This window comes from Erpetoichthys calabaricus, chromosome 2 (assembly GCF_900747795.2).
Source record: "Erpetoichthys calabaricus chromosome 2, fErpCal1.3, whole genome shotgun sequence".
NCBI classification, from domain to species: domain Eukaryota; kingdom Metazoa; phylum Chordata; class Cladistia; order Polypteriformes; family Polypteridae; genus Erpetoichthys; species Erpetoichthys calabaricus.
In genome coordinates, this window is record NC_041395.2 from 105591643 (window position 1) to 105619323 (window position 27681).

General features: G+C 38.2%; 1 protein-coding gene across 1 annotated transcript; it reads right to left on the minus strand.

Moving 5' to 3' along the window:
• Positions 1–2266: 2266 nt before the first annotated feature.
• On the minus strand, positions 2267–27681 carry LOC114645318 (tigger transposable element-derived protein 1-like). The gene is made up of 3 exons (XM_051922504.1): positions 26047–27681; positions 18098–18159; positions 2267–2483 (listed from the first exon to the last, which is right to left on the minus strand). Exons 1-3 carry the CDS (start codon positions 27679–27681, stop codon positions 2267–2269), a joined length of 1914 nt encoding a protein of 637 aa, XP_051778464.1.

Below are 27681 nucleotides of genomic sequence, written 5' to 3' on the forward strand. Positions count from 1 at the left end.
TGCCTTACTTAATCTCTCAAAGATTATTTCATACCAGTAATAACGATAGCAATAACGTGCAGTGAATACACCTGACTTGAGCATTCCTAGTTTTCCTCCTCTTTCTCTGCACATTTAGCATTCCTTTGCTCAAAGGTTGATGCGCTTGCTGCTTCCTTAGCAGCTCTTCTTTTCTCCACCCTAATGCTCCACTTCTTTTCTCCTTTCATAGGCATCTTTTTGCGTTAAAACTGATTACTGTAAGTCAGTGTTTGTGTTGCAATTGCTTAGTTCGTTTTCTTTAATTTTTTACTTAAGCTGGCACTTAAGTCATCAATCTGCCTCAAGAATGATTTAAGATATGAAGAGGTAGGGGAAGTGATGGCGAAGGTGGTAGGGATGAGAATGACGCCCATACGCATGTGCCTCACGGCCGCTGCAGGGACTTGATTCTACCATAAAATAAAGTAAAAATAAAAAGAGGAATAACCTTGAAAGTCAATCATCACCGAAAGTGGATAATAGATGTCACGTAGTATATGTGTACCAAATTTCAGGTCAATAGTTCAAACGGTTTGTGAGCTACAGGTGATTTAAAGTCCTGGACAGACAGATGAACAGCCACGGTAGCGTATTATATATAAAGACAGCTCCTAACACACAGCACAGATATGCTATAACATTTACAATATTCCAGTTTATGACAAAGCAAGACTATTAAAAAAATCATTGGTTACAAGATGATTAATGATGAGAAAGTACCAATATAACTAAAAATGAAGACAGCTAAACGTATTTCCTCTCAGGACACTCGTACCAAATATGCCCCCATAAGGAGCCCAGAGCATTCAGACTGGACCCTAGAAGCAGAAGCTAAACTCTGAGGGGTTATCATCAGGTCACTGACAATAAGTCCACAAAACCTGCAGAAAAATGTAATTTTTGAAATTTGAATTTTCAGTCAGTAATTAGATTTTTAAAACACTTTGTAGCGTGACACCTAAGCATGAATCTCTCTACTGCTCTCCACTGCAAGTGAAATGTCAAATGGATATGTTAGTCTCGAGAGAACAGGGAGTGAATTATGAACCATTTAAGGTCACTGCTAGGAGATGTGAAAACTCACCATGACAACACATAGGCCAGACATTTTTGAAGCACTTTAAACTGATCAATTCATAATCTCTAAATGGAAGAATCACAGTTGACAAAGCATTAGGAAAAAATACATATATTTTAACGTTGTATTCCCTTCCACCTAAATTGCTTCAGAATGCCTTCAGATTTTGAGTTTATATCTTGCTGTGAAATACAATATTTGGAACTTAATGCCTTAATAAATACCTTTGCCAGATCACCATCAAAAGGAATGTAAAGTATAATAATCATCCTCTTCTGTCTTCTTTGTGTTATAAATCCCATGAAATGTGATCAACTAAGAAAGTTAGTAAACTGTTCCATCTAGTGGCCAAGTGTGCAATTACTCACCTAACTAAAGAAGCTAAAGTTCTATTTAAAATAGAAAAAAAATTTATCACAGTGTGATTCCCTAACTCACCTCCCTTTGTAACACTCTTATTACCCTGTCCTATTGTTCCTACAAATGAATTAAATATAATTTTCCAAACATATTTTATTTTGCCTTTCTTTTCCAAGTTGTTGTTGAATTAAGCATATGCAAGTGTTAGCCAGTTTACGGTTCTCATTGCGATTTCGGCTACTACCTTCTACTGGTTTAATTGTCTAGTGCCAGCTAATTCAATTATATTATTCTCACTTGTGTTCTGTGAAAATTGCTTTATTTCACTGCAGTTTAATTCAAACCAGAAATTCAGTTCAGACTGCTTGGTTCAGCTTGCTATTCTAAGCAAGCACAGCCCAGGTTTATTTAAACATCCATCCATTCACTAATCCATCCATCCATTTTCTAATGCTTATCCGCTTACCAAGGATGCCCAGAAGTCCCTTTTCCCCACTACCTCCCACAACTCCTCTTTGGGGATACCGAGGAGTTCCCAGGCCAGCCCAGAGATATATTCTGTCCAGCATGTCCTGCGTCTGCCCCATGGCCTCCTCCTGGCTAGATGTGCCTGAAATGCCTCTCCAGGGAGGTGTCCACTCAGCTGTCTCTCACCACGTCTGACTGGTACAACATTCGCATAACTGTGGATGCCACTCCCATCTGCCTGTCAATCTCTTGCTCCCTTCTTCCGTCACTGGAAAATAAGTCACCAAAATATTTAAGTTATTTTGGTTATTGCAGTGCTTCATCCTCAACCTGGAGAAGTCACAACACCCTTCTCTGGCTGAGAATCATGACCTCAGACTCGGAGGTGCTGATCCTCATTCTGGCCACTTCACAACCAGCTGCAAACTGCCCCACTGGGTGTCTGAGGTCACAGTCTGATGAAGCCAGCAGGACCACATTATCTGCAAAAAGCAGAGAAGCGATCCTGAAGCCACCAAACTGGACACCCTCCATTCCTTGGCTGTGCCTAGAAATTCTGTCCATTAAAAATATGAACAGAATTGGGGACAAACAGCAGCCATGGCTGAGTTGCAAACCCACTGGGAATGCATCTGCTTTACTGGAGGCAATATGAATCAAGCTTTTATTCCAGTTGTATAGGAACCGAATAGTCTGTACCCTAAACTCACAAAGCACCCCGTACAGGACACCACAAGGAATGTGGTTGTGTGCCTTCTACAAGTCCATAAAACACATGTAGACTGGTTGAGCATACTCCCGTGAACCCACCCAAATCCTAGTGAGGGTTAAAAGCTGGTCCAGTGTTTCACAACTGGGATGAAAACGACATTGTTCCTCCTGGATTTGAGGTTCAACCAAAAGGCAGACCTTCCTTTTCAGAACTCTGTCAAAGGCCTTCCCAGGGAGGCTGAAGAGTATGATCCCTTAAAGTTGCAACATACAGTATCATCCAGTCCCCTTTCATCACCTCAGTCTGCCAATCTAGATGCACTGCCTCCGATCTCCACACAATGTTGAAGAGACATGTCAGCCAAGACAGCCCCTAAATATCTAGAGTCTTTGGGAACTCGGGGTGAATTTTTATCAGGTTTATTTAGTCATTTAATTTTCAACGTAACCAAATCTATTCAAAAGATATAATCACGTTTGGTTTACTTCAAGTATTGTCTTCTCCAAACAAATTTAGTTAAGTTTTATACTTTTATATAAATAAACAGACACAATCTATTTCCTTAATTCACTCATTAATTGTCCATACTTGTTTGTTTCAATGCAGGGTTGCAAGAAGCTTGAATATATCCTTAAAAAAATAGGAACAGAGCGGAAATCAATCATGGATGGAATACTATGTACAAATCATGCCATTTAAGAGACAATGGATCATTTAATATGCATGACTGTGAAATTGAAGAAAAACAGGAACACCTGGAGGAATATTAATATGTATAAAATCTGAACAAAGTCAATGGACCAGTGAGAAGGTAGCACTAGCCATTGAGCCGTCATTTTGCAGCTTCCAAAGAAGACACATTAAAGACAAAGAAGGAGTTGGGGTTTGAACTACTCTCAAATTGTCGTTTTATAGTCTGCTTGTAGATCCTTTTTGACAATAAAGCTGTAAGACTTTCCGCACTAGCTCCAGATCGTGAAGGGGACATAGACTTCAAGTTTAGCTATTTAGTGACATCAGCAACATGGAAAATAAACTTGCAGTGCATAATATAATAATGCTTAACCTATAACTGTGGTAGCACTGATACGTGGGGGGATTAAAAAAAACGGAATTATCTTCTGGAGGGCAGGCCCCTTTTAGTGCATGCTTCCCCTATTAGGTGAATATTCTAGAAACCTCTTCAGCATCAGGATGCCAACTGGTGTTGTTGTGAGGTGCTGCGTTCAGCTTCAGTGAATTCTTTTCGAAGACTCTTTCAACAAGTTTGCCTATTTTGTTTTAAGATTTGGGCATGAAACGAGTTGCAACAAACAACAAACAGACAATCACTTGGTTGTGTGCCATGCATTGAAAGAGCAGTTGGAGGCTGACTGATTTTTTTTTCAAAATCAAAACTGCAAAATGAATCTTGGTGCTATGGTTATGACCCCAAAACAAAGCAGCAATCCAGCCAATGGAAAACTGCCTCTTCCACATGACCCAAAAAAACATGACTAGTGAGTTTTGAATGTGAAAACAATGATCATCTGTTTCTTTGACATGATTGTAGTACTAGGGTGTTGTACCGTGTTAGCCATTATGAATGTAGAGAAAAGCCAAGCAAAATGACACCTTTTATTGGGTAACTAAAAAGATTACAATATGCAAGCTTTTGAGGCAACTTGCCTGAAGAAGGGGCCTGAGTTGCCTCGAAAGCTTGCATATTGTAATCTTTTTAGTTAGCCAATAAAAGGTGTCATTTTGCTTGGCTTTTGACATGATTGTAAACACAGAATTCATCTGATCTCACCCCGTGTGGCTTTTCTCTTTGTTACCCCGGATGAAAAAAGTCTTCAAAGGGAAACATTTTGCCGATGTGGAAGAGGTGAAACAAAAAGGGATCAAATTCAAGGAGTTCCAAAACTGTTTTGAGCAGTGAAAAAAACATCTTGATAAGTGTATTACATCAAACAGAAAGTACTATGAATGTAAAAATAAATACACAATTTTTTTATAAACAAATTCCAGTTTTCTGGGGTCCCCCCTCATATTACTTCAAGGCAAGTGGTCACCCCCTCTCCTCAGATTTTACTGTTTTGTGCAAAGATTAAATAGTGAGTAAACTCAACATACCTGTCATAATCAATTTTTTCCAATTTTTCATAATGTGCTCAACTCAATTTCTTGTCTAGAAAAATATTTATTTTTGGAGAATCTGAATTTTTCTTTGTATCTGTTGCCACTAGTCTGATTTCAAGTTGCTTGGGCAGGCTCTTAGACCCTGCAGTGTTCTCAGTATATCTTTGCTCAGGAGTGTTTTTCACCTTTGGCTTTGAACTTGAAGGTTAGAGCACCTTGAAGCAACTCATTGATTGATTTTTTTGTGATGTAGATTAAACCTGGAATAAAGTAATTAGGCTTTGTCATAACCATCAGTAGTCTGGATTGGAATGGCATTACTACAAGGCATGGTCTGCTATATAGATTCATTAGACACTACAGTGCACGTTGAGTTCAAATTACTGGATTCCAGCAGAATAAAAGGTTTTGTCTTGTCCTCACAAACGCTCGTGCACCACTTTCTTCACATTTTCATCTGTTTTTTTAGCCATGCAAAATGGTGGTAATCACATGGTGCCAAATCTGGTGAATAAGGAAGATGTGTCAATACCTCCAATTTCAGTTTCTCCAAACAAGCCATGGTGTTCTTATCAGTGTGTCGGCAGGCATTGTCTTGCAGCAAAAGGACTCCTTGAGACAGCAGTCCCCGCCACTTGAATCTAACAGCAGGCTTCACATTGGTCTCCAGCAAGTCACAATAACTTGCACTAGTGACTGTAGTACCCCTCGGCCTGTAGTGTTCAACAATAACTTGGGTACACAAGTGGTTGTGAGGACAAGACAAAACCTTTTATTCTGCTGGAATCCAGGCACTTCCAGGCAGGTGGCGCAAGTGCATTGAGAAGGGTGAAGACTACATTGAGAAATGACATTATCAGTTTTATTAAGGTTCGTTCTATTTTCTAATAAATCCCATTTTCTATATTTAGCTTGACTCCCCCTTGTAACACCTGTGTGTAACATCACTGGGTCCAGAATGCTATGTGGGAAACTGGCATAAACAATGGATTGTCTGAGGTTGAAAAAGAACATCCTTCTGGTCTTCAGAGTCCATGCACCATCCTGATTTCTGAATCAAGACATTACGTCAAGCTCCCTTATTCTCTCCATTGTACAGACACTTCCAAATCTGTTTGGAAAAAATTGTTTAGGTTTTTTCACTTTGAAATAGGGATGTATTTTGAGCTTTATATAAAGACCTTGCTATTGTTGATTTTTGCTGTCACTAATCATGCTTACTAATAAATACTAGTTTGCTTTGAACTTCTATACTTTGTCTACACATCTTGAGTAACTGAGGTAATAATGTAAATACAGGGTGCCTGATGTGGATAGAAAGCTACTTAATTCTCACTGAGTTAGCAAGTTAAAAGGGATACCTTCAGTAGTTAGCATGGATTGTCTAGTGGACACCCATCTTTCTGCTGAAGCCAAAGCAAGTGAGTCCCTTTGTGAAGTACTAAGGAGTGATAGGCTGTGTAGGCATCATTCATAATCAGTGCTTAAGTGTGTTTAAGTGCCTTTCTGTGTGAATGTGTGTGTGTTATGCTTTGTGTGCGCAAAAGTAGTTCAACCCATTATTTTATCTAGCGAGCCCTGCTCCCCCCAACAATAATACAACTTTTTTTATGTTATTTTTAAAAGATGCATGTTGACGCTATCATTTGCATGTGTTGATCACAGTGATGCAGTGACTGACATATGGAAAAAGACAAAAGCTGTGTCACTCACAGTAAGATATTCTGGAGACAGCTTCAGAGACTGTGTTGACCCAATTGACTAGTCTGTTGCTTCTCATGTAATACACGTGGTGATGAGCTGCCATCTCACAATGTATATATAAAACAGGGTTTTGAGGGTTTTAAAGGATATTGCAAACACTTTAGTTTGTCAGTTTGTTGAACAATTATTAGGAGAAGGATTAAAGGAGCATTTTGGCTTCTTTCCAGACATTTAAGTCCAATTGAGCATTTCTTAAAGTGGAAGCAGACATTACTGAGCTTTCTATAACCCCCAATTAATACCTTTAATGATGCAACGTAATTTTAGTTAGTATGTATGCGCTGAGGGACCAGGAGCAGTTACTGCTGCACTCTTTATCTTTGAACAGTATACATGTATTACTGAGTATGAAGTCCTACAATATCTTCAAGCAGATGTAGAAGAATGCCGTACGGTGTAAGAAGAAGAACTGATTATTTGATATCAATCAGTTAGCTAAATTAATTATCAGAATTGCCTTTGGTAATGCCACTAATTAATTTAAAAAATATATTAGTAAAACATCCACCCAGGGACACCAAATTAATCTATTAGATATGTGATTTTAATGTCTGCTCACTCAAGGATTTCTGTTTTACATTCCAGCCAGGATGTCGGAAATATGAAGAGATGTATACAATTTAAGAACGAGGCTCATTAACCTGTTGCAATTTGAACATATCAATAGACTTATTTTCAACAAATAACCGAAGCACACTTGTTGCAATAAACCAAACAATACAATATATTAATAACATAAGAATAAGTGAGGATGGATATATGCAAATATATATATATATAGATATACTGTATACATGTATAGGTATATACATAAACGAAAGACAATAACAAACAACACAAAACTTAAAAGCGCAATAGCTTAGTCTAAGTTATTCTGTCCTATAGAAAAAGGCACATAACTGATGAATTCTGATCTTTCAATTCATGTTGTAAAGATGGATGAGTTCTTTAGAAAGTTATAATGTTCCTTGTGCCCGCACTATGAAGGTTGTGTTGATTTACTCACAGCATGTGTACAGTGGCCTACCCTCCACATGACCAGTTTGTTTGTGTTTGAGTCGCTGCACTGAACTTTACTACTGAAGTTAGGAAGAAACATACAACAGCTAAATACTTATCCTTCACACAGGTTATTAAGTTTCAGTTGCAGTTGGATTTATCTTAACTACTGAGTTTCTGTCAATATTTCTTGGAATCAATATCCCTTTCCTGGTCAACTTTCTCTGGTACATGTGAAGGTTAAGCGTGCTTTTCTTTTTTTGATTCTTTGTTCCAGAGTTTCTTTGCCTTGATCACACTTTTGTAGTTAAGGACAGTCAGCCCTATCATTAGGATGATGAATGTAGGTCTCCCTGTTCATACACTTGGTATTCCTCAGCAAAAACAGGACTAATGGTATTCTCATTCAACTCCAGTACAGTTATGTCTTCAAATCTTTGAATCTAGCACAGTTGTCTTTTGGAGTAAAAAGGATTGCTCCAGCCTTTGTTACGGCCTCACCCTACACGGAATTGGTCCAGCAGAACTTACACACAGGTTGTTAGCAGTGCACTTAATGAAGAGACTGAAAATTTGGGGTGTACAAGGGTTTTTAAAAGAAGGAATAGACATCTTTCCATTGATTTCTTGGGTGCACAAAGCCTATCATTTTTAGATGAATATTGGAGCAAAGATTTGTTGATCAAGTTTGACAATTATTGAGTTATAGCTCTTTTGAGCTTGGGCAATTAGATGGTGCCTTGAAGAGGCATCTTTAGGATGTCACTTTACCTGTGATTGATCATTTTATCAGATAAGACAAGGAGGTTGCCTTCCAAAGAAAGGCCCTGTCAGCAAAAGCTGACATTCTTGAGCTGATATTAAGAATGCCTGGCAGTGGCTTTTTAAGCAAGGACTTGTGTTCCTAGCATTGCAAAATGGATAATGACAGTTTTATTTACACAAATCACAAAAACAAGAACCACCCATATTACACAGAAGGGAATGGCCTAATAGAAAGTTTTATTTAAATTCTGAAGCACCAAATAGGTAAACAGAACAGAACTGATTTTGCATTCTACTTGGCTTTCCTACAATATCACTGAATTCACACATTTTCTCCTTGTATTACATATAGTTAGGAAAACAGATTATTGTCTCATTAATTGTTTTCATCTCCTGGGGCCTCATGCATAACACTGTGCGTAGAATTCACATTGAAAATGGTGTATGGACAAAAGTATTAATGTGCGTATGCACAAAAAAATTCAAATGCACAAAACAGTGCATAAGCCAACTTCCACACACTCCCATAATTTTATGTAGATCAATATAAATATCACCTTCCATTCAGTGTTTCATTAAAAGACAATGGCAAAAGAAAGTGAAAAAAAGAATTTCAGTGAATGCGAAGTGGAGGCAAGGAAAAACATACTCTTTGTTGGCTTAAGCAGTGGTATAATAAAACAAAAGGAAGTTGATTGAGTGATACAGAATGGCAGAGAAACTTGAAAGTTCAAGTTCAGAAAGTTGCACACTGCCCGAAATAAAAAGGAAGTGTCAGATATCAAAGTATAGTCGTAGCCCACAGTCTGAGTGTCATACTGAAGTCAATAAGGTTACAGAGAAAAGAAAAACAAATAGGGACACATTGAATAAAAAGGTCCACTTTAATCTCATTGTTTATTTTGTCATTAAATTAGAATATTGTAAACTTAATCTTAAAATCAATGTTTAATTACTAGAGTTTCTCAGATCCCATCATAATTAAAGTAGTACATTAAGTGCTTCGTATTCTGTGCGTTCTTCTATGTGCTCTATGTGTGTGAATCACTACGTGCTTCTTAAACAGGCTTTTTCTTACAGCTCTCTTAACAATTTAAATACTAAGATGTATATTTGATATCATTTTCATGATGAATTGAATTAAAGCATGTAATAAACTTGGGGGCACAGTAGTATCGATGAGCTGGTGCCCCATCCAGAGGTTGTTCCTGCTTTCCGCAAGATGCTTGCTGGGATGTGTGTGACCCTTAATGAAATAATTTATTGCAGCAGTGCTGTCTCTTTCAAACATACCAACCCCCAATTCCTGTCATTCCTTTTCTTTCTCCACATAACCAATCACCACACGATAAGCTCTGTAATAAATATCAAGCCATCTGTAAGCTTCGAACACCGATTCTTAAAAACTTTTAAGGAACATTGAAATATCTTCGTAGTACATGTTTAATTATCCATCTATTCATCTTAAAAATGATATCAAGAGTTCCAAGAAGATAGCTCTTGAAAATCTAAATCCAGTCGTCATCATCAGTAAATATGTTGTCTCTTTAATTGAATTGAATTGAAGTCCTTTATTTTAATTTGTATGGTACAATGAGATTCAATATGTAAATCCTACATAAATGTATTATTCTCTAAAATAACAATGATAATAATAATATGACATAAACAATTAAAAAAATACAATATGAAAGCATAAGTGTAATATACATTTACATATAGTGTAGATAGAACAAATTGTTCATAAAGTGGCTCAGGTTGTGCAATATTACAACTGTGGTGCAAGTTTACAGTAATGTAGTTATACATAAATACAAACAGTTCTACTAGGAGAACTTGATGGACTTTAGTGCGTTTATAGTTCTTGAGATGAAACTGTTTCTGAACCTCAAGGTCCCTACAGGAAAGGCTCTGAAGTGTTTACTGAATGGGGGAAGTTCAAATAGTCTGTGCGCATGGCTGAGGCTATGTGTGTGCTATAAATGATCTCCAGAGGTAAAAACTATATCCTGATGATCCTCTGCTCTCTCGACACAATCCGCCGCAGAGCTTTCTGATCTGCTGCTGAAGAGCTGTGATTGAACACTTAGATACAGTGGGTTAAAATACTCTGAGTGGTGCACTGAGAGTAACAATGCTAAAGCATAGTTTGACCATTCCATGCACCATTATATTGTTACAGGTTAAGTACAATTAGATGCCTGAAATATATAAACGATATGTGGTTAATTTCAGTGTACTTGATAAAGCCGCATCAGGGATGTGAATCTAACAAAGAAAGGGAAACTACACAAAAACAGTAGCACTGCTTTGACTCTGTGTGCTGGCAGTTTGCAGAAAATGTGCGCATGCAATGTGTTGTGCTGCCATGAGAATGTGCATGGCTTTACATCAAGTTTAGTTTTTATACATCGCGATGTGAGTGTGGAAACGGGCGTACGCACCGTTTATACATGAGGCCCCTGGAGAGCTCTCATCTGCTTCTCCTAGCACTCCCATCATCGCCAGAAAGCCCAGGATGACAAGAATAAAATAAGGACTTATGGTTTGGCAAAGGAATCCATCACATTCCAGGTGTAAACTAGCTCATCAATGGTAAGAACCTTATTATGTTATCTGCTCAATCCATCCACTGGATGGAAATGAAATGTCACATGTGATTAAGCCACAAGACTCTCTCTATGGGCCCACTAAAGGTATTAAACTCAACCTTATGTTAGTAATACATGATTGGAAAAAGAAGATTTTACCTGTAATGTGTCTAATCATGGCAAATAATGTGATCAGTTATTGGTGTTTTTCTCCAACTTAAAAAGAATCAGTCACTATCTCCAAATTGCCAAGTAATACAGAGTTTCTGGACAGGATATTGCACAAATAGCTACTGAAGAAGATTCTTCCCATCAGCAAGCTACCACTTCTGAAAGAATCTTCCACAACAAGAAAAAGAGTTGGGGAACGTCCCTGTTAATGTCCAATGGGCAACGAATGCAAAAAAGGCAAAAATATGATCAAAGTACTTTACAGCAATTGACATTGGTGCTTGACAAAAATGGCGTCTTTATACGGTGAAAAAATGGCTGGCAGAAATGAGTTGGCAGGAGATGACGTCATAACTGTCAGGCGAAAGTGACGCCATCATTGGGAGCCGGAAGTAAGATGATGCTGGTAGTGACGTCATCGAAATTGAGCATGAAGTGACGTCATGACAAAGGCACCGGAAGTGACATCATGGCCAGGGCACAGGACGTGATGTCATCATCAGGAGTCAGAAGCGGAAGTGACGTTTGGATGCCATCTTGGGAACCCAGAAGTGTGGAAGGTGAGTTATTTTTCTTCTTTTTGTCTGATGAAAGAGAGAGAGAGGCATTAGTATCGCATATCTACCCCTTGTCTCGTAATATTTCACTCACCTCAGGGCTTATTGACATGTGTGACACTTGCTTACCTTGTACCTGTGAAAGAAGCTTCAGACATTTGGTTGGCATTTTTTGAAATTATGATCTGTAGTAAATGTTGACATATTAAAATGTTTATGTAACTGTTGTTTTATATTAATTCTACTTGTAGTCATTCATTACACCTACTTAGAAAACCACATCAGTTCTTTTCCACCAGTGTTTTTAATGTATGTTGTCTTTCAAGTGAATGTAACAGATAAAATTAGAAAGCACTGTGCATCTACTACTGTTCCATTAGCTATTGTTCTGACTTATATTTGAAATTATACTGAATTATTTATATGTTTGCAACCGTTCCCAGTTTAGGCAGAAAAACTGGAAGGAATCAGGGCTGGCTGCCTTATTGCCTTGTTTTTGTTCTTTCTTTCTAATGGGTATACAAGTGGCAAAGAGTTTTGACGCTCTGTGTGGTGTTTTTGCCAAAGCTTTATGCTGGCTAGTTGCTGACTCAAAATTATTACTTAGCCTTACAACAACAACTTGATCATTCACCACTCAGTGAAAACTGAGTATCTGTTCTGGAAACACCAGGTGGCAGAACTGCTACTATCAATTGCACCATTAAAAATTACAAACACTCTCATCCCTACTTAGAAAACACCATGTTTAATATATGGAAAGGCTTGTACATATATAGATGAAGGTAGCAGTGAAGGAGAAAATTAAGACAAAACTGAGTGATATTATGAACAATGCTGCATCTCTTCTCTTTGACACACAAACATTAAATAATGTTATTGTTTTTATAATTTTTCCATATTTTTGAGTTTCTGTAAAAATGGTAAATTTCCCCCATGGGACAAGTAAATTGCTATCTATCTATCTATCTATCCTTTAAATAACTTTATCATAAATGTATTTTACTACTATAACTCTTAAGACTTTTATACAAACAGCTTTGCTCTCTTTCTTAGTCCCTCTTCTTTTTTGGTTATGGAGGGTTTACTATATCTAAATTACTTTGACGAAGGAAGTATCTGAAAATCATGGTTGTGCCTTTATAATTAAACATTTACTAATACAAGGAAAGGGCTGATGATTTTTGTTTCATTCTTAGAAAATAAATGCTAGACAATACTTTACATTTCCTCAGTTTGGGTGCATCATGAGCCTAATTTTATGCATCTTTCATAATTAAAAACAGTACAAGTTTTATTCTTAGCTTGAACATCCTTGTTAGATATGCTTTCTGCCTTCCTTACACCCATATTTTGGTTATGTCCTTGGCTTAATCCTTACTGGGCCACAGTCTTCACCTACATATCAAAAAGCCTCATATGTTGTGTCAGATGTGAGTACTTGATGCAGCTTGGCTGGATGGCAGTGCAGATGCTCTCTGCCTACCTTTTAATTACCAGCCATCCTGTTCAAATAGCTCTTAATTATGTTATACAAGTTTTTTTTTTCTTTCTTACTCATTGGATCAATTTCTGTCATTGTTTCCTCAATAAGAAATGTTATTTAAACATTTATGATTTTTTTTTGTGTGTGTGTGTTTTGGGGTGTTTGCGTCACCCATTTCTTTGGAAACAATCCCATAATTGTTATAAAGGTCACCTAAGCTGTTCTTCAATATCCAAGATAGAATAATAACTACTACATTTTGCATGCATTCTTTGTATTTCTATTAGTACTTGATTTCTGCCACAATCCTTTTTGACATTGATTTCTGGTTAGCGTTTTGGGATCTGTTGATTGTGTTTTTGACTTCTGGTTTTGACTTACGAATCACTTCTTGTACAACATCTTTTCTCCCTGTCTTTTCTCTTTGAAAACTTTAACTGACATTCTCCAGTCAGCACAGATGTTTTTTTTAATCAAAAACCAGATAGTTAAAACATTGTTGTAGTCAGACAGCAATTGGGAATGTTCATTAACAAGACCACAATAATTCAAGGTAAGACTGAGAATCAAACTAAGACATGGAAACCAATGAGTGTTTACCACAAAATGAAAACCTAGAGTACTAAGCCAACACTTGTTCACAGTTCAAATCCATAATCTCAGACAAAGGACTAATAGTGCTGCATTTCAATTTATAAGGAAGACTTTGCACTGTGAATGGTAGTGCCTACTGGGAGGTGGTCCCTATCAACCATACAATGCTTCCTATCAACCTAGTAACTACCAACTGAAATACTAAAATGAAGGTGTGATGCACTTAAAAATAAAATAATATCTTTCTCAAACAAATATTTTAAAAGGAACACATGAAAATTAACCTTTTAAATTAAGCTTTCGAAATATTTAAATCCCACTATTTGAAAAAAATGATCTGAGGCAAAAACAAAAATTACTAAATGAGAATACAAGGTTTTTAAAAATACTGTAAATATTCATCTACTGAATGCTCTTTTTTGGGAAAATGGAACACTATAGCATAACAATCATTCAGAATCCAAAAAGTACACTGCAAAACTTACCATAGTATTGTGAGCAGCAAGAAGAATCCAAATCTGTTAATAATATAGCTGTGGAAAATGATGGCCCCCATTTCTTTAAATCAGAGAAAATTAAATTTACTCAGAGAGGAATAATTTTAAGATGTTCCCATATATGACAGTGAAAAATTAAACTAATTTTCATTATATATACTAACAATTTTTTTTTTTAAAGCTAGAGTGAATTGTATCATCATCATTGGAAAACAAAAACAGCCACACATTAAAATGGCAATTCTACAAATATTTAAAGCAAAATGTGACACGGCACTATCTACCTTTCAGTTCTACTGCTATTCAATACAATAAATATACAATACAATAGACAAGAAAATACTGGAAATTGACAGAAGTCCACAAGTTTCTATTTCTATAATTAACAATGGAAAGGAAATCTTCTTCAAAATCTTTTTTGTATGCTTTGTTCTGTGTTTCAGTCAACATCAGTTATTATCAATTTACTAGAAACCCAATGGTTCATCTTTAAAGATATAAAGCCAATTTAAGACACAACTTAAGGTAGAGAAGTTGTTATTTGCTGCCAGTTATATACAGTATCACTTATTTCAGCCTTTTTAATCTATGCAGTATTCAATCTATGGACAGCACTAAGGAGTGTGACATCTAGCTCTCAATGTTGAAACTTTATTTTCATTTTTGGACTATTTTTCAATAAATGAAATCTCCCAGCTACACACTTTTTGTTTTATATGATAATTAGAAGACTTTGTCAAAACCAATATGCCCAACATCCCTTATCTTTCACCTACTCCTGAGGTGATATTGGCTAGTGTAGATGAAGACTTAGACAGCACCAACAGAGCATATCAAAACACCACAAGGAACTCAATCCATAATGGTCTTAGGAAACAATGGGAAATGGATCTTTCAATTAAAATCTCTGAAAATAAATGGAATATTCTTATATACATGGAACCATTTGCAGAGTGAGTTCAGAACATTTATTTAAAAGAAATCCATGACAGTAGGGAAGAAGAAATGGAATATGAGTGTTACATGGTGCACATACTGTTGTTGATATATTTAATTGTATCATGTACTGCATATCGTATTCATATATATTAAAATAACATATATTGTTTTGAAATAATTTATCATAACAATGACAAACCTATTGTTGGACAAACCCATTTCAGGGTTTTGGGACTAAGCATATCTATCCGAACATGGTGGGAGACAGGAAATGGTCCTAGATGAGGCACCAGTGCTTTCTGGGTCACACTCACATACACTCAATTCCAATTGAGATTCACCAATTAACCTGTTATACATTTTGCATCTGTATATATTCAAAACAATAAAGAAACTCAACTTCTGTGTGAGATACACGAGGAGTACTGGGTTTGAGAAAAGTCTTGCACTTGTGTTGATCCTGAAATTCCAGAGTGAGTACCACATAACTTAATCAAGAGCGCTAAGCACTAAACTTTTTGTTTATCAGTGATTTCATGGTTATCCCTGGTGGTGTCCCGCAGATGTAGATTTTTATTCTGTCCAATTTCATAATCGTTGGGTTATTTTTTTACCTTTAATTAATCTCATTATTTAATTCATTCAGGAAAGTGTGGTGATGTGAGATTTACATTTCTAAAAAATTAAGTTTTTGCTGTTAGCTTTAAATGGTGAACTATTTCCTTTTAATTCCTTTTTCTGTTTTTAACTGTACCCAAATACTCCAGTAGCAAAGCAGACAGCAGGACAAAGAACGCTGAATTCCTGCAGTTTCTTCAGTGTTACCCACTTATGTAGTATTAGTAAATAATAACTTAAACAACCAGAACATGAAAAATAATAAAATATCAAAAAAAGAACAAATTCTTACCAAACTAATATATACAGTATTTTGCTTCATTCAAATACATATTGGTGCAAAAAAAGGAACTAGAAATGGATTAAATAAGGCAGGAATCCAATTAAAAGAAGAAATGGGTGGGGATGAAAACTGGCAGGCATTGGGAGCCCCTGAAACTGAACTTGAGAACCACTGCCTGCAATCAAATGGTTATTTGTTTTGATGAAATTACAATCTCACCTTGGTATTTCAATTTCATTTTTATTCAGTATCTACTTTCATTTTTTATCTAGCATCTACTATAGGTTAGTTAACTTCTTCCACTCAAAACAAAATAATTGAGGTAAAGTACTGGCAAAGAGAAAAATATGGTGATCTATTTTTCTTGACAAATATATTTTGACAGAACCAACAGATAATGTTAAATCAACAAAACTGATTTCTGTACAATTGTTTTGTTTTGTTCCAATAGTGTATCAGTCTAAGAGTTTTCATACAGAACATTGCCTAAAATTAACAAGAACAGAAGCCAAGCAGTAATCAGACCATGGTTGACATTCATCTCATCAATCAGCTCCGATGTCAAGAATGGCTCAGAGATGACTATGTACGTTTCCAAAGCTGGTTCCTAAAGCCTGCACTCATACAGAAGACGTTCATCAGAATCATGTTGTGCACATAGTCCAGTCTGTACAGTACAGATGAAATTCAGCTTTATTTTCTTTATAAGAGGTAAGATATACACACTCATTGAGAAGAAAGAGTGACTTTGAGACATTTATAGCTTCAGTAATTAGGCTGGATGTTGTTATAACTAACTGAAAGAGGTTCTAAAAATCAACAGTCATCACAAACTGGAGAGATGCAGTTACTGACAACTTGATAATCTATTATTGGTAAATCTATCTTTCAATTAATGACAAAAAAGAATGTTATGTCAGCAGAAAGTCCACAATCATCCTGATTCTAATTGGTTTTCAAAGACCAATATGTGAGATTTTTCACTCAATAAGTGTCTAGTAGTGTGTAGCAGTATCCCACTTCCTTGTTATTATGTGTTACTAAAGTCACTTTTAAATTTGAAAAACACAACAGAACAGGAGTCCACTAGTTATTTGTTCTTTACCTCGGTTTCTCTGCCAGATTATCTTCTAAGGACACGTTTGTTCACATTTTATAAATGTATTTCCTACTAAAAATTGTTTTTTTATTTATTTATCTGTGCAGTAGCTCACTGCATCACACCAAAATGTTCAAGCTAAAATAACACAATTGCATAATTGATTGTCATATTTTTTAATGATAGGATAAATGCTGTGGATATTGCTAAAATTTGAAACAATCACGCATGAAATGTCACAATGTGCATAGATCATTAAATTTACATTAGCATGGAACATTCAAAATGTACAAATAGGAATGTTAATAATTTGAACCCAATTAATTTTGCATTGGCTTTTTATTACACAAAACAAAGCAGTGCTATGAACATACAATACTATTGTATTTTAGAGTTCTGGTAAGTAACTTAATGCAGAGGTAATAGCTGACACGCAACAAAAATTATTATACAGTGCCTATAATCAAAATATTCATCTTTTGGGAATTTTTCAAATTGTATTCATATACAACATTGACTCATAATGGAATTAATTTGATTTGTTGATCTTGATCAACAGTAAATACTCTTTAATATCAAAGAGAAAACAGATCTCTGAAGAGTGATCTAAGTTAGTCGCATACATAAAACACAACCTAGTCGATAAATATTCCCCCTTTTAACATGAGATACCTAACTCATCACTGGTTTGGAGGGAAATGGAAATCATCTGTCTGTAGTCAATTGATTTCAGTTTATTGTAATATTAATGTCTGGAACATTTGGTAATATTAGAATCAAGATGGGAGACTTCACTTTGAGTCTTTGAAGTGTTGCCATTCTTTATGTGACTTCTGTTCCTTTTAATTTATTTCTGATAATATAGGAGTGACTGTATTGTATTTAACAAGAATGACTGTCTTATTAAAAAGAACAATGAGACATTGTAGTAATTTAGAGACACACTAGTCAGTGCTTCATGTTGTGACACAAACCTTGAGTTACTTTCTATGACTTTTTCATGTAATCCAAGTTTCTGCTCGCTAGTAGACGGTCTCTGTAAAAAGGATTAACATTTATGGTTCAGTGTTATTTGTTTTTTAAACATTTTTCAAATGGTCTGATTTCTTTTCAGAGTTAAATTTACTTTAATAGCTCAGTGCTTTTAGCTGAAGTAATTTAAATTAGACAAATAAAAAGGGTTAGCTTTTGCAACTAAGGTATTTAAATAGCTTAGGGCTAATTTCATAATGTATGTAAAATGTTGTCTTTGCTTGTCTTTGAGTAAAAAGCTCTGTGTTAAATATTTCCTCATTCCTAATTCAATATTGACTGTTCTATTTTTAATTTGTCAAAGACCACATAAACCTGTTTTGATAAATGAATCCTGTAGGACACATTGTGGTGAATCTGGAGTGTGAATCTTGGGATTGTTGGGACAAAAAAATCACCTGACAGAGCTTTCAGAAAAAAACGGAGAGACCTTTAAAATGAAGTTCAGACTTCTTTTAAAGAACCTACAGATTTATTTTGACAATTTTATTATTAAGTCCTAAATTGAAACTTTTCTTAAAAACTCAATTTAGCCAACAGTTAAAATGGCTTTGAAATTCCTCTAATCACAATATCTTAAAAACAGACTCTACTTGATCCTATTATTCTCCGGACAGTCTTGAAGTCTGATCATATCTGTTTTTGAATATCCTGCACTTTCATTTGTTGGGGTCTAATTCTGTCAGAGCTGAAAAGAAAACAATTGCCGTATATTTCTTAGAATCTGGTATCACCTTATGGCTCTGGTTTTGATTAACCTCTGTAAACTTAAACAATACCCTTAAAGAAAACCTCACACTCCATAATTATTTTTCATTTTCCAGCCATCATATCTTTGAAGGCTGCTCTGTGGAAGTGTCTGAAATGGATTGCTATTATTGTATATTTGGCTTCGGACTTTGTCTGAGGTGACTTGCAACATCAACATACAGTACATGGCCATCATTTACATGTATTTTGAAGCAGTGGTAGATTCATAATTAGTAATGAGAGAGCCCCACTGAAATCGCTTCACCTTATCTCTAGTTCAAAATCACAAAAATGTTTAGAAACTTCACTGAACTCAGCAAAAGGCATTGGAGTCAATATAGAAGAAGAATATGAAGTCATATTGAATGGGTTAAAAATGGTGCAATTGGTCTTTTAAGTGTCCCTGATGGCTAGGGTCTCCATGCGTCCGGTTTTCCCAGGAAACATCCTTTTTTTTAGTTTTGGTAGTTTACTAACTAACTGTTTCTCCAGGATTTCACACTGCAGCTCCATTGTTCCCAACAAGGTTTACTTTTTTTCAGTTTATGACCTGTTTTGCCATTTTACTTACGCTACAATTCTCAACAAGCATCTGAAGAACCTGCCATGGAGATGCTGTAGATGTTAATAGCTTGCACTCTAAAGCATATTTACATCATTTGTGACGTGAAGCACACTGACACGTTTTGATTATCTTTCAAGGCACTGCATGAACTTGCTTCACTGGAAGCCTCATTCTGTCATCCTGCTCAAGCATTAACATTATGCTGTCATAACGTATGTGAAGTCCTTGAATATGTACATTTACATGTTGCTATGACTGAATATTTGTCAGTAAAGGTAACAGCCATTTTTTTAAATCATTTTTGTGTCTTCTTTTTTTGGCTTGGGAAATATGGTAACCCTACTGATAGCTGGGGAAATGTCTGCCAACTTAGTTGTGATTATTATAGCCAAAAATGTCACCTGAGCTGTAAAGCAGCAGTGCTAATCACTGTGCCTCCATATGTCACTGAGATAAAAGTAATACAATTAAATATTAGAAAAGTAAAATGTCTTGCAGACAGTGACAAACTGGAAGCATGAATTCACTAAGGCTTCGATAGTAGGCACTCCTTTTTCAAACCGAAAGGTACAGTTTGTTTAAACCCTGACATGCTTGCTCACTGGCGCTGCTACCTAATAATAGTGACACCCCCTTTAAAACACAGATACACTGACACATTTACAGGTTTTTTCAGCATTGGCATTTTGTGGTTAAAGGTATTTGCAAGTTTTATGCTAATTTTTAGCCCACTAGTAAGATCAGTGTTATAAAAATAAAATCTTTTCCAGATAATAGAAAATCTTAGAATGTAAAGCATGGAAGGAATGAGCTTTGCTCTGTTTAGCAGTGTAATTCATAAAGCACTTAACTGATATGTGTGTTCACATGGAGGACAGCAGCACTGAAGTAGTACCAAGGAATTCAATCCCAATAACAACTTCCCATTCCCTATGTTATAAAAACCAAATGGGCTTTCTACGTTATAAGTGACAGGTCAACAAACAGCGGTCTTACTTGTACAGAACATAAACAGTCTTTGAGATAATACCTCAGGAAACCCAAACCACTTCTCATAGCTGCAGGTACCATTTGATATTATTGTATGAGATAAAGTGCCTGGTACAATTACCCTTATACATAAGCAAAACAATATTTTTAATACTCTTCCTCAAATGTCCTACTTTAAATGCTGAGCTACAGTATCTTGCTTCTGCAAGATGGTGTCATGGAAGCTGTCTCAAGTGAGCTAGCTTACTGCAAATTAGCCTTGGTAAGCCCATCAGCTTTCTTCAGGAAAAGTGTTTGTAATTTTGTGACCAACATCTTTGTGAGTTTTTTCTTTTTATCACTTATACTGTTTGGCACTCCGCTTCAGAGCTGTGCCACTCTTCCTGCAGAACAAGTGGTGTCACCGTGCACGTCCTCACCCCTGCTGCCTCTGCATTGCCTAGAATTATACATGTCATGTTATTAATGTCATGTACTGTTTAGACCAGCCATGCTACACTGTTGATTTCATGTCTAGAGATATTTTTTAGTATGTACCAGTGTGCTCCATCATAAATTACCCTCAGGTCTTACTTACAGTATGTAGTAGATAAATCTGTTTGCAGTTTTACCAAAAGTAAATTCCAGCAGGCAGGAGACAGCAGCAGAGTTTTGGACCATAACAAATAAAAAGTGTGAAAAATTCAAGTTGAGTTTAAAACACACCGCAGAAGAGGGCACACATGAAAATTCAGAATCATTTCACTTTGGTTCTTATGTCTAACAATTCTCCACTAAAATCCCTCAAAATGTTGATCTGTATATTTTTCAAACCCAAATTATCCCTGTTCCTCCTACTTCATTTCCTCCATGGTACAATGCCGTTCTGTCATTTGTTTCTACATTCCGGAATCAGAGGCAAAGTCAGAAAGTGAAAAATATGCACTTGAAATTGAAACCACAAGGTGGCAGATAAGGCCAAGAAACAAAGATAAAATCAGTCAATTGATATAAAAAGAGGAAGCCGCGTTAGAGCAGAGGCGGAGATTGCTACTTCTTTAATAATCTGATCAAAGTGCTCTGCTGTAGAATGGAAATCTGTATTCAGCCACACTCCTTTCAAGATGTGATCATCCTCGTCAACTCTGAAAGGAGAGGCTGTTACCTTTCATGCCAAAAGACAATGAAGGGGTGTTAGCAAGTTATGTAAAGCATTCACCCATCGTGTAAGACAGGAAGAGGCTCCTGGGACTGTTCAGGCTGCTCTCCTCTGTGAAGGTTGTTGTCTTATTTTGGCAATGTTGTCTTTACTTATGTGCAGCTGTATTCCTGGCATGATGAAGCAAACTGGAGGGCATAAGTCTGCAACCCCAATCAGAGGAGTGAGGGGGAAGGATGAGACACCCTCAGGTGGAGCTGAAGGCCAACTCTTCTGTAAATAATGAATCATTTCTGGGCAAGCACTGGGGAGCATTTGCCATTAAGGAATGATTCAGCCTTATCACCGCAAGCCATGTCAGAGAGGCGGCTGCGGTCCACAGCTTTCCAGATCTTTCCCTTCCTGTATGTCTAGTTTTTCCCTGGGTGTAGAGGGTGAAGGCAAGGGGGTGGGGGGGGAGGGGTGTTTAACATTAAGGCTATTTGGTGTGCTGCAGTGCCTTGTCAAATTGAATGTGTTCTGAATCCCTCTGGTCAAGGCTCAGAGTTCTTTCTCTCAGCAGGCCAGGAAACAATTAACTTTCCAGGGCTCTTTTAGTCACGATCACCACATTTCTTTTTCAAAACCCATTCAAATGGCTGGCTTGTTCTCAAGTGGGATGTGCTTCAAATTCCTGTGATGTGGAGAAGCGTGGGTGAATAACCACTGTGAGTTTTCAGTGACCCTTATAAGCCTTGTAAGATAGCACCTGGCAAAAGTGAATCAATGTAGGTAATGCTCAACCCATATTTATCCTTTTAATGTAATAAAAGAAAGCTGGTAAATATGAAAAAAAATCTTTTAGCTGCTCAGTTGCCCTCACACCCAATCCATAATACTTTGTGTTTATTATAAAGAGATGATTTACAGTGCCTATAAAACGTATTCACACACTTGGAAGTTTTCATATTTTATTACTATACAACACCGAATCACAGTGGATTTAATTTGTTTTTTTTTTACCCTGATCAACAGAAAAAAAGCTTAATGTAAAATTGAAAACATATCTCCACAAAGTAATTCAAAATTAATTAAAAAATATAAAATACAAAATAACTGCTCACATAAGTATTCACCCCCTTCAAGTCGGTATTTAGCAGATGCACCTTTGGCCACCATGACAACCTTGAGTCTGTGTCCACAGGTCTCGGTCAGCTTTGCATGTCTGGACTCTGTAATTTCTCACCAGACTTCTTTTTAAAACTGCTCAAGCTCTGTCAGGTTGCATGGTAATCGTGAGTGGACAGGCTTTTTGAAATCCAACAAAAATTCTCAATTGGACTGACTTATGGTCTCTGAGTCATCCATTCAAGGACATTAACATAGTTGTTTTAAGCCATTCCTGTGTAGCTTTGGTTTTATGCTTAGGGTCACTGTCTTGCTGGAAAACAAATCCTCTCCCAATACAGTTTTCTTGCAGAATGAATGATGTTTTTCCTTCAGGATTTCCTTGTATTTTGCTGAATTTAGTTTTCTGTCTAACCTCACAAGCATAGTACAATAATACCAGCAGTATGCTTTACAGTGGGGTTAGTGTGCTTTTCATATGGCACTTAGACTGATGGTCAAAAAGCTCAACTATGGTCTCATCAGAGTATTGGACCATCTTCCAGCTAACTTCAGAGTCTCTTGCTGAGATGTTATGCGTGTTTTTCATCTTGCAACTGATGAAGCACTCAGGCAACAGATGTTGTATGCACTTCAATCTCAGTAGCTTGTAACTATTTCAGATTTCTCATATGTCTGTTGGTGGGCTCCCTCTGTCGTTTATCTATCTATCTATCTATCTATCTATCTATCTATCTATCTATCTATCTATCTATCTATCTATCTATCTATCTATCTATCTATCTATCTATCTATCTATCTATCTATCTATCTATCTATCTATCTATCTATCTATCTATCTATCTATCTATCTTCTTGCATGACCACTCATTTTTAAGGCGAATTTCCAGCTGTGCTATACTCTTTCCATTTCGTAATCACTGATTTAACTCTACTTCCAGGGAAATTGAGTGACTTGGATATTTTCTTGTCTCTATCCCATGACCTGTGGTTTTCAATCACATTTTCTCTGAGTTGCATGGAGGGTTCTTTTGTTTATTTTGTGTAGTTTTGACGACAATACTGACATAACACAAGTTGGACCTTCCAGATTTGGTGCAGTTGTACTATAATCAATTGAAATAACTCGACAACAGACAAGTGATCACCATTTATCTAATTGTAGGACTTCTAATACCATTATGTGTACCATATTAAAGATGTTGAAAACTTATGGAATCAGCTATGTTGTGTTTTATATCCATCCATCCATCCATCCATCCATCCATCCATCCATCCATCCATCCATCCATCCATCCTCTTCCGCTTATCCGAGATCGGGTCACGGGGGCAGCAGCTTGAGCAGAGATGCCCAGACTTCCCTCTCCCCAGCCACTTCTTCTAGCTCTTCCGGGGGAATCCCGAGGTGTTCTCAGGCCAGCCAGGAGACATAGTCCCTCCAGCATGTCCTGGGTTTTCCCTGGGGCCTCCTCCCGGTTAGATGTGCCCGGAACACCTCACCAGGGAGGCGTCCAGGAGGCATCCTGATCAGATGCCCGAGCCACCTCATCTGACTCCTCTCGATGCGGAGGAGCAGCAGCTCTACTCTGAGCCCCTCCCAGATGACGCTGCACCGATCTGCCTGTCGATCTCACGCTTCATTCTTCCCTCACTCGTGAACAAGACCCCGAGATACTTGAACTCCTTCACTTGGGGCAGGATCTCTCCCCCAACCCTGAGAGGGCACTCTACCCTTTTCCGGCTGAGGACCATGGTCTTGGATTTGGAGGTGCTGATTCCCATTGCAGCCGCTTCACACTCGGCTGCGAACCGATCCAGAGAGAGCTGAAGATCATGGCCTGATGAAGCAAACAGGACAACATCATCTGCAAAAAGCAGTGACCCAATCCTGAGTCCACCAAACCAGACCCCCTCAATGCCCTGGCTGTGCCTAGATATTCTGCCCATAAAAGTTATGAACAGAATCGGTGACAAAGGGCAGCCCTGGCGGAGTCCAATTCTCACTGGAAACAGGTTCGACTTACTGCCGTCAATGCGGACCAAGCTCTGACACCAGTTGTACAGGGACCGAACAGCCCTTATCAGGGGCTCCAGTACCCCATACTCCCAGAGCACCCCCCACAGGATTCCCCGAGGGACACGGTCGAACGCCTTTTCCAAGTCCACAAAACACATGTAGACTGGATGGATAAACTCCCAAGCACCCTCCAGGACCCTGCTAAGGGTGTAGAGCTGGTCCACTGTTCCGCGACCAGGACGAAAACCACACTGTTCCTCCTGAATCCGTGGTTTGACTATCTGACGCACCCTCCTCTCCAGGACCCCAGAATAGACTTTTCCAGGGAGGCTGAGGAGTGTGATCCCTCTGTAGTTGGAACAAACCCTCCGGTCCCCTTTTTAAAGAGGGGGACCACCACCCTGGTCTGCCAATCCATAGGCACTGTCCCTGATGTCCATGCGATGTTGCAGAGACGTGTCAACCAAGACAGTCCTACAACATCCAGAACCTTGAGGAACTTCGGGCGTATCTCATCCACCCCTGGGGCCCTGCCACCAAGGAGTTTTTTGACCACCTCGGTGACCTCAGTCCCAGAGATGGGGGAGCCTACCTCCAAGTCCCCAGGCTCTGCTTCCTCATTGGAAGGCATGTTAGTGGGATTGAGGAGGTCTTCGAAGTACAGTAATCCCTCACTTATTGCGGGAGATAGGTTCCAAGGCCGACCGCGATAACTGAATTTCCGCGAAGTAGGGACACCATATTTATTTAATTATTAAACGTGTATTTGGACGTTTTTAAACCCTCCCTGTATTGTTTACAACCCACCCTTTACTCTATTAATAACAGGGACAACTGCTAAGCAATATGAAATTGGTAGATAATATGATAGCAATACCAATAATATAATAGCAATATGAAATCGGTAGATAATATGATAGCAATAGCAATAATATAATAGCAATATGAAATCGGTAGATAATGATAGCAATAGCAATAATATAATAGCAATATGAAATCGGTAGATAAGTTTACACTTACCGTGTGATGATGGTGATGAATATGCTGCGCAGTAAAAATGATGACGATGAAGGATGATGGTGACTTTTACTGCGCAGCCGATGACTGTATTTTACGTCTCTTCAGACGGCGGTGCCATTTCCTGGGGCACCCCCTCCACGGTTTCCGAAGGTGTATCCGTAGTTGTAGGAACTGGCTCTTTTTTGCGAGGCTGAAAAAACATTGTGATCGGCAGTTGCTGCCGCTGCTTCTTTTTCTGGTCGAAGAGCAGCTTGTAGCCGGTCATGACGTCGTCGATCTTGTTGCAAAATTGGATCGATCGAACCATATTGTCGTCCCATTCCTGTGACCGCTCTTGCAGATCCTTAGCCAGTCTGCAGATCTCAGCGAGCCGTTCCAAAGTCAAGCCAGTTGGGGAGACAACTTCTTCTGTTTCTTGCTGCTCTTCTTCTTCTTCTTCTTCACTCGCCGACTTTATCAACTCTTCGAGGTCTTCTTCAGTTAGCGGCTGGGAGTGGCAGTCTAGTAGCTCGTTGACATCATCCGCAGTCATGTCTGCAAAGCCCTCACCTCCAATGATCGCAGCCAACTGCACAGCTTTCTGTACTGCCGAGTGTTGGATTTCAGCAAGTGTAAATCCTTTGTCTTCGTAAACAACCTCGGGCCACAACTTCTTCCAGCTGGCGCTAACGGTGGCAGGCTTCATCTCTTGTAATGCCTTCTGGATATTTTGGAGGCACGTAGCAATTGTGTACTGCCGCCAGTATGCCTTCAAGTTGAAATCGTCATCTTCTTGGGCGGCATCCACGGAAGAAACCAGGTTCGCTAAGGCATTCCTCGTGTATAGGGTCTTGAATGCCCTGATAACCCCCTGATCCATAGGCTGAATTAGTGACGTCGTATTGGGCGGCAGGAACTCAATCTGTACCCCCGAATAAGACAGATCAGTAGCGTGACCACCAGCGTTATCCATAATGAGAAGGACTTTGAATGGCACGCCCTTCTCTGCTAGATACGCCTTCACTTGCGGGATAAAACACTGGTGGAACCAGTCGGAGGTCAGCATCTTCGTCATACAGGCTTTTGCATTGTGCATCCAATGTACGGGAAGCAGATTCTTGTTTTTGTTTTTTAAAATCCTTGGGTTTTTTGACTTGTAAATAAACCCTGGCTTTAACAAAAATCCAGCAGCATTGCCACACATCACGAGGGTCACACGATCCTTGTATGCTTTAAAGCCAGAGGCTTTTGCTTCCTCTTTGAACAGGAAAGTTCGCGATGGCATTCTTTTCCAAAACAAGCCCGTCTCATCCATATTAAAAACTTGTTCGGGCCGATATCCACCTTCGGAGGTAATCTTCTTGAACGTTTCATTCACATAAGTTTCAGCAGCAATCGTGTCAGCCGAAGCAGCCTCGCCTTGCAGGGAAACGCTTTTTAAGCCGTAGCGTTTCTGAAACTTTGCAAACCACCCTTTGCTAGCAGAAAATTGCCGTTTCTTACGTGGTGAATCACTGGAGGTCCCTGGCTGCGGATCTTCTTCCTCTTCATCGCGGTCGCCACTGTCGTCTTCTGGTTCCTTAGCGGCAAAGGTCTCGTACAGGCTCTTAGCCTTTGTTTGGATAATGTTCAAATCTAATGTTATGTTCTTCTTTCGGCAGTCGGCTATCCATACGGCCAAAGCAGATTCCATACGGACGATTGTTTTATTACGAGCCGTAACCACTCTCTTCGCCGACTTTTGAAAGGTGATGGTAGCCGTCTTCCTAATGTTCGCCTCTTCCTTCTTGATGTAGCGAACGGTGGATTCGTTCACACCATATTGGCGGGCCACAGCCGCGTACGTTCTCCCTTCCTTCAACATATCCAGAAGTTTCACCTTCTCAGCGATCGTCATCATTGTTCGTTGTCGCTTAGGCTCAGCACCAGCCTTGGAAGAAGGAGCACGTTTGGGAGCCAT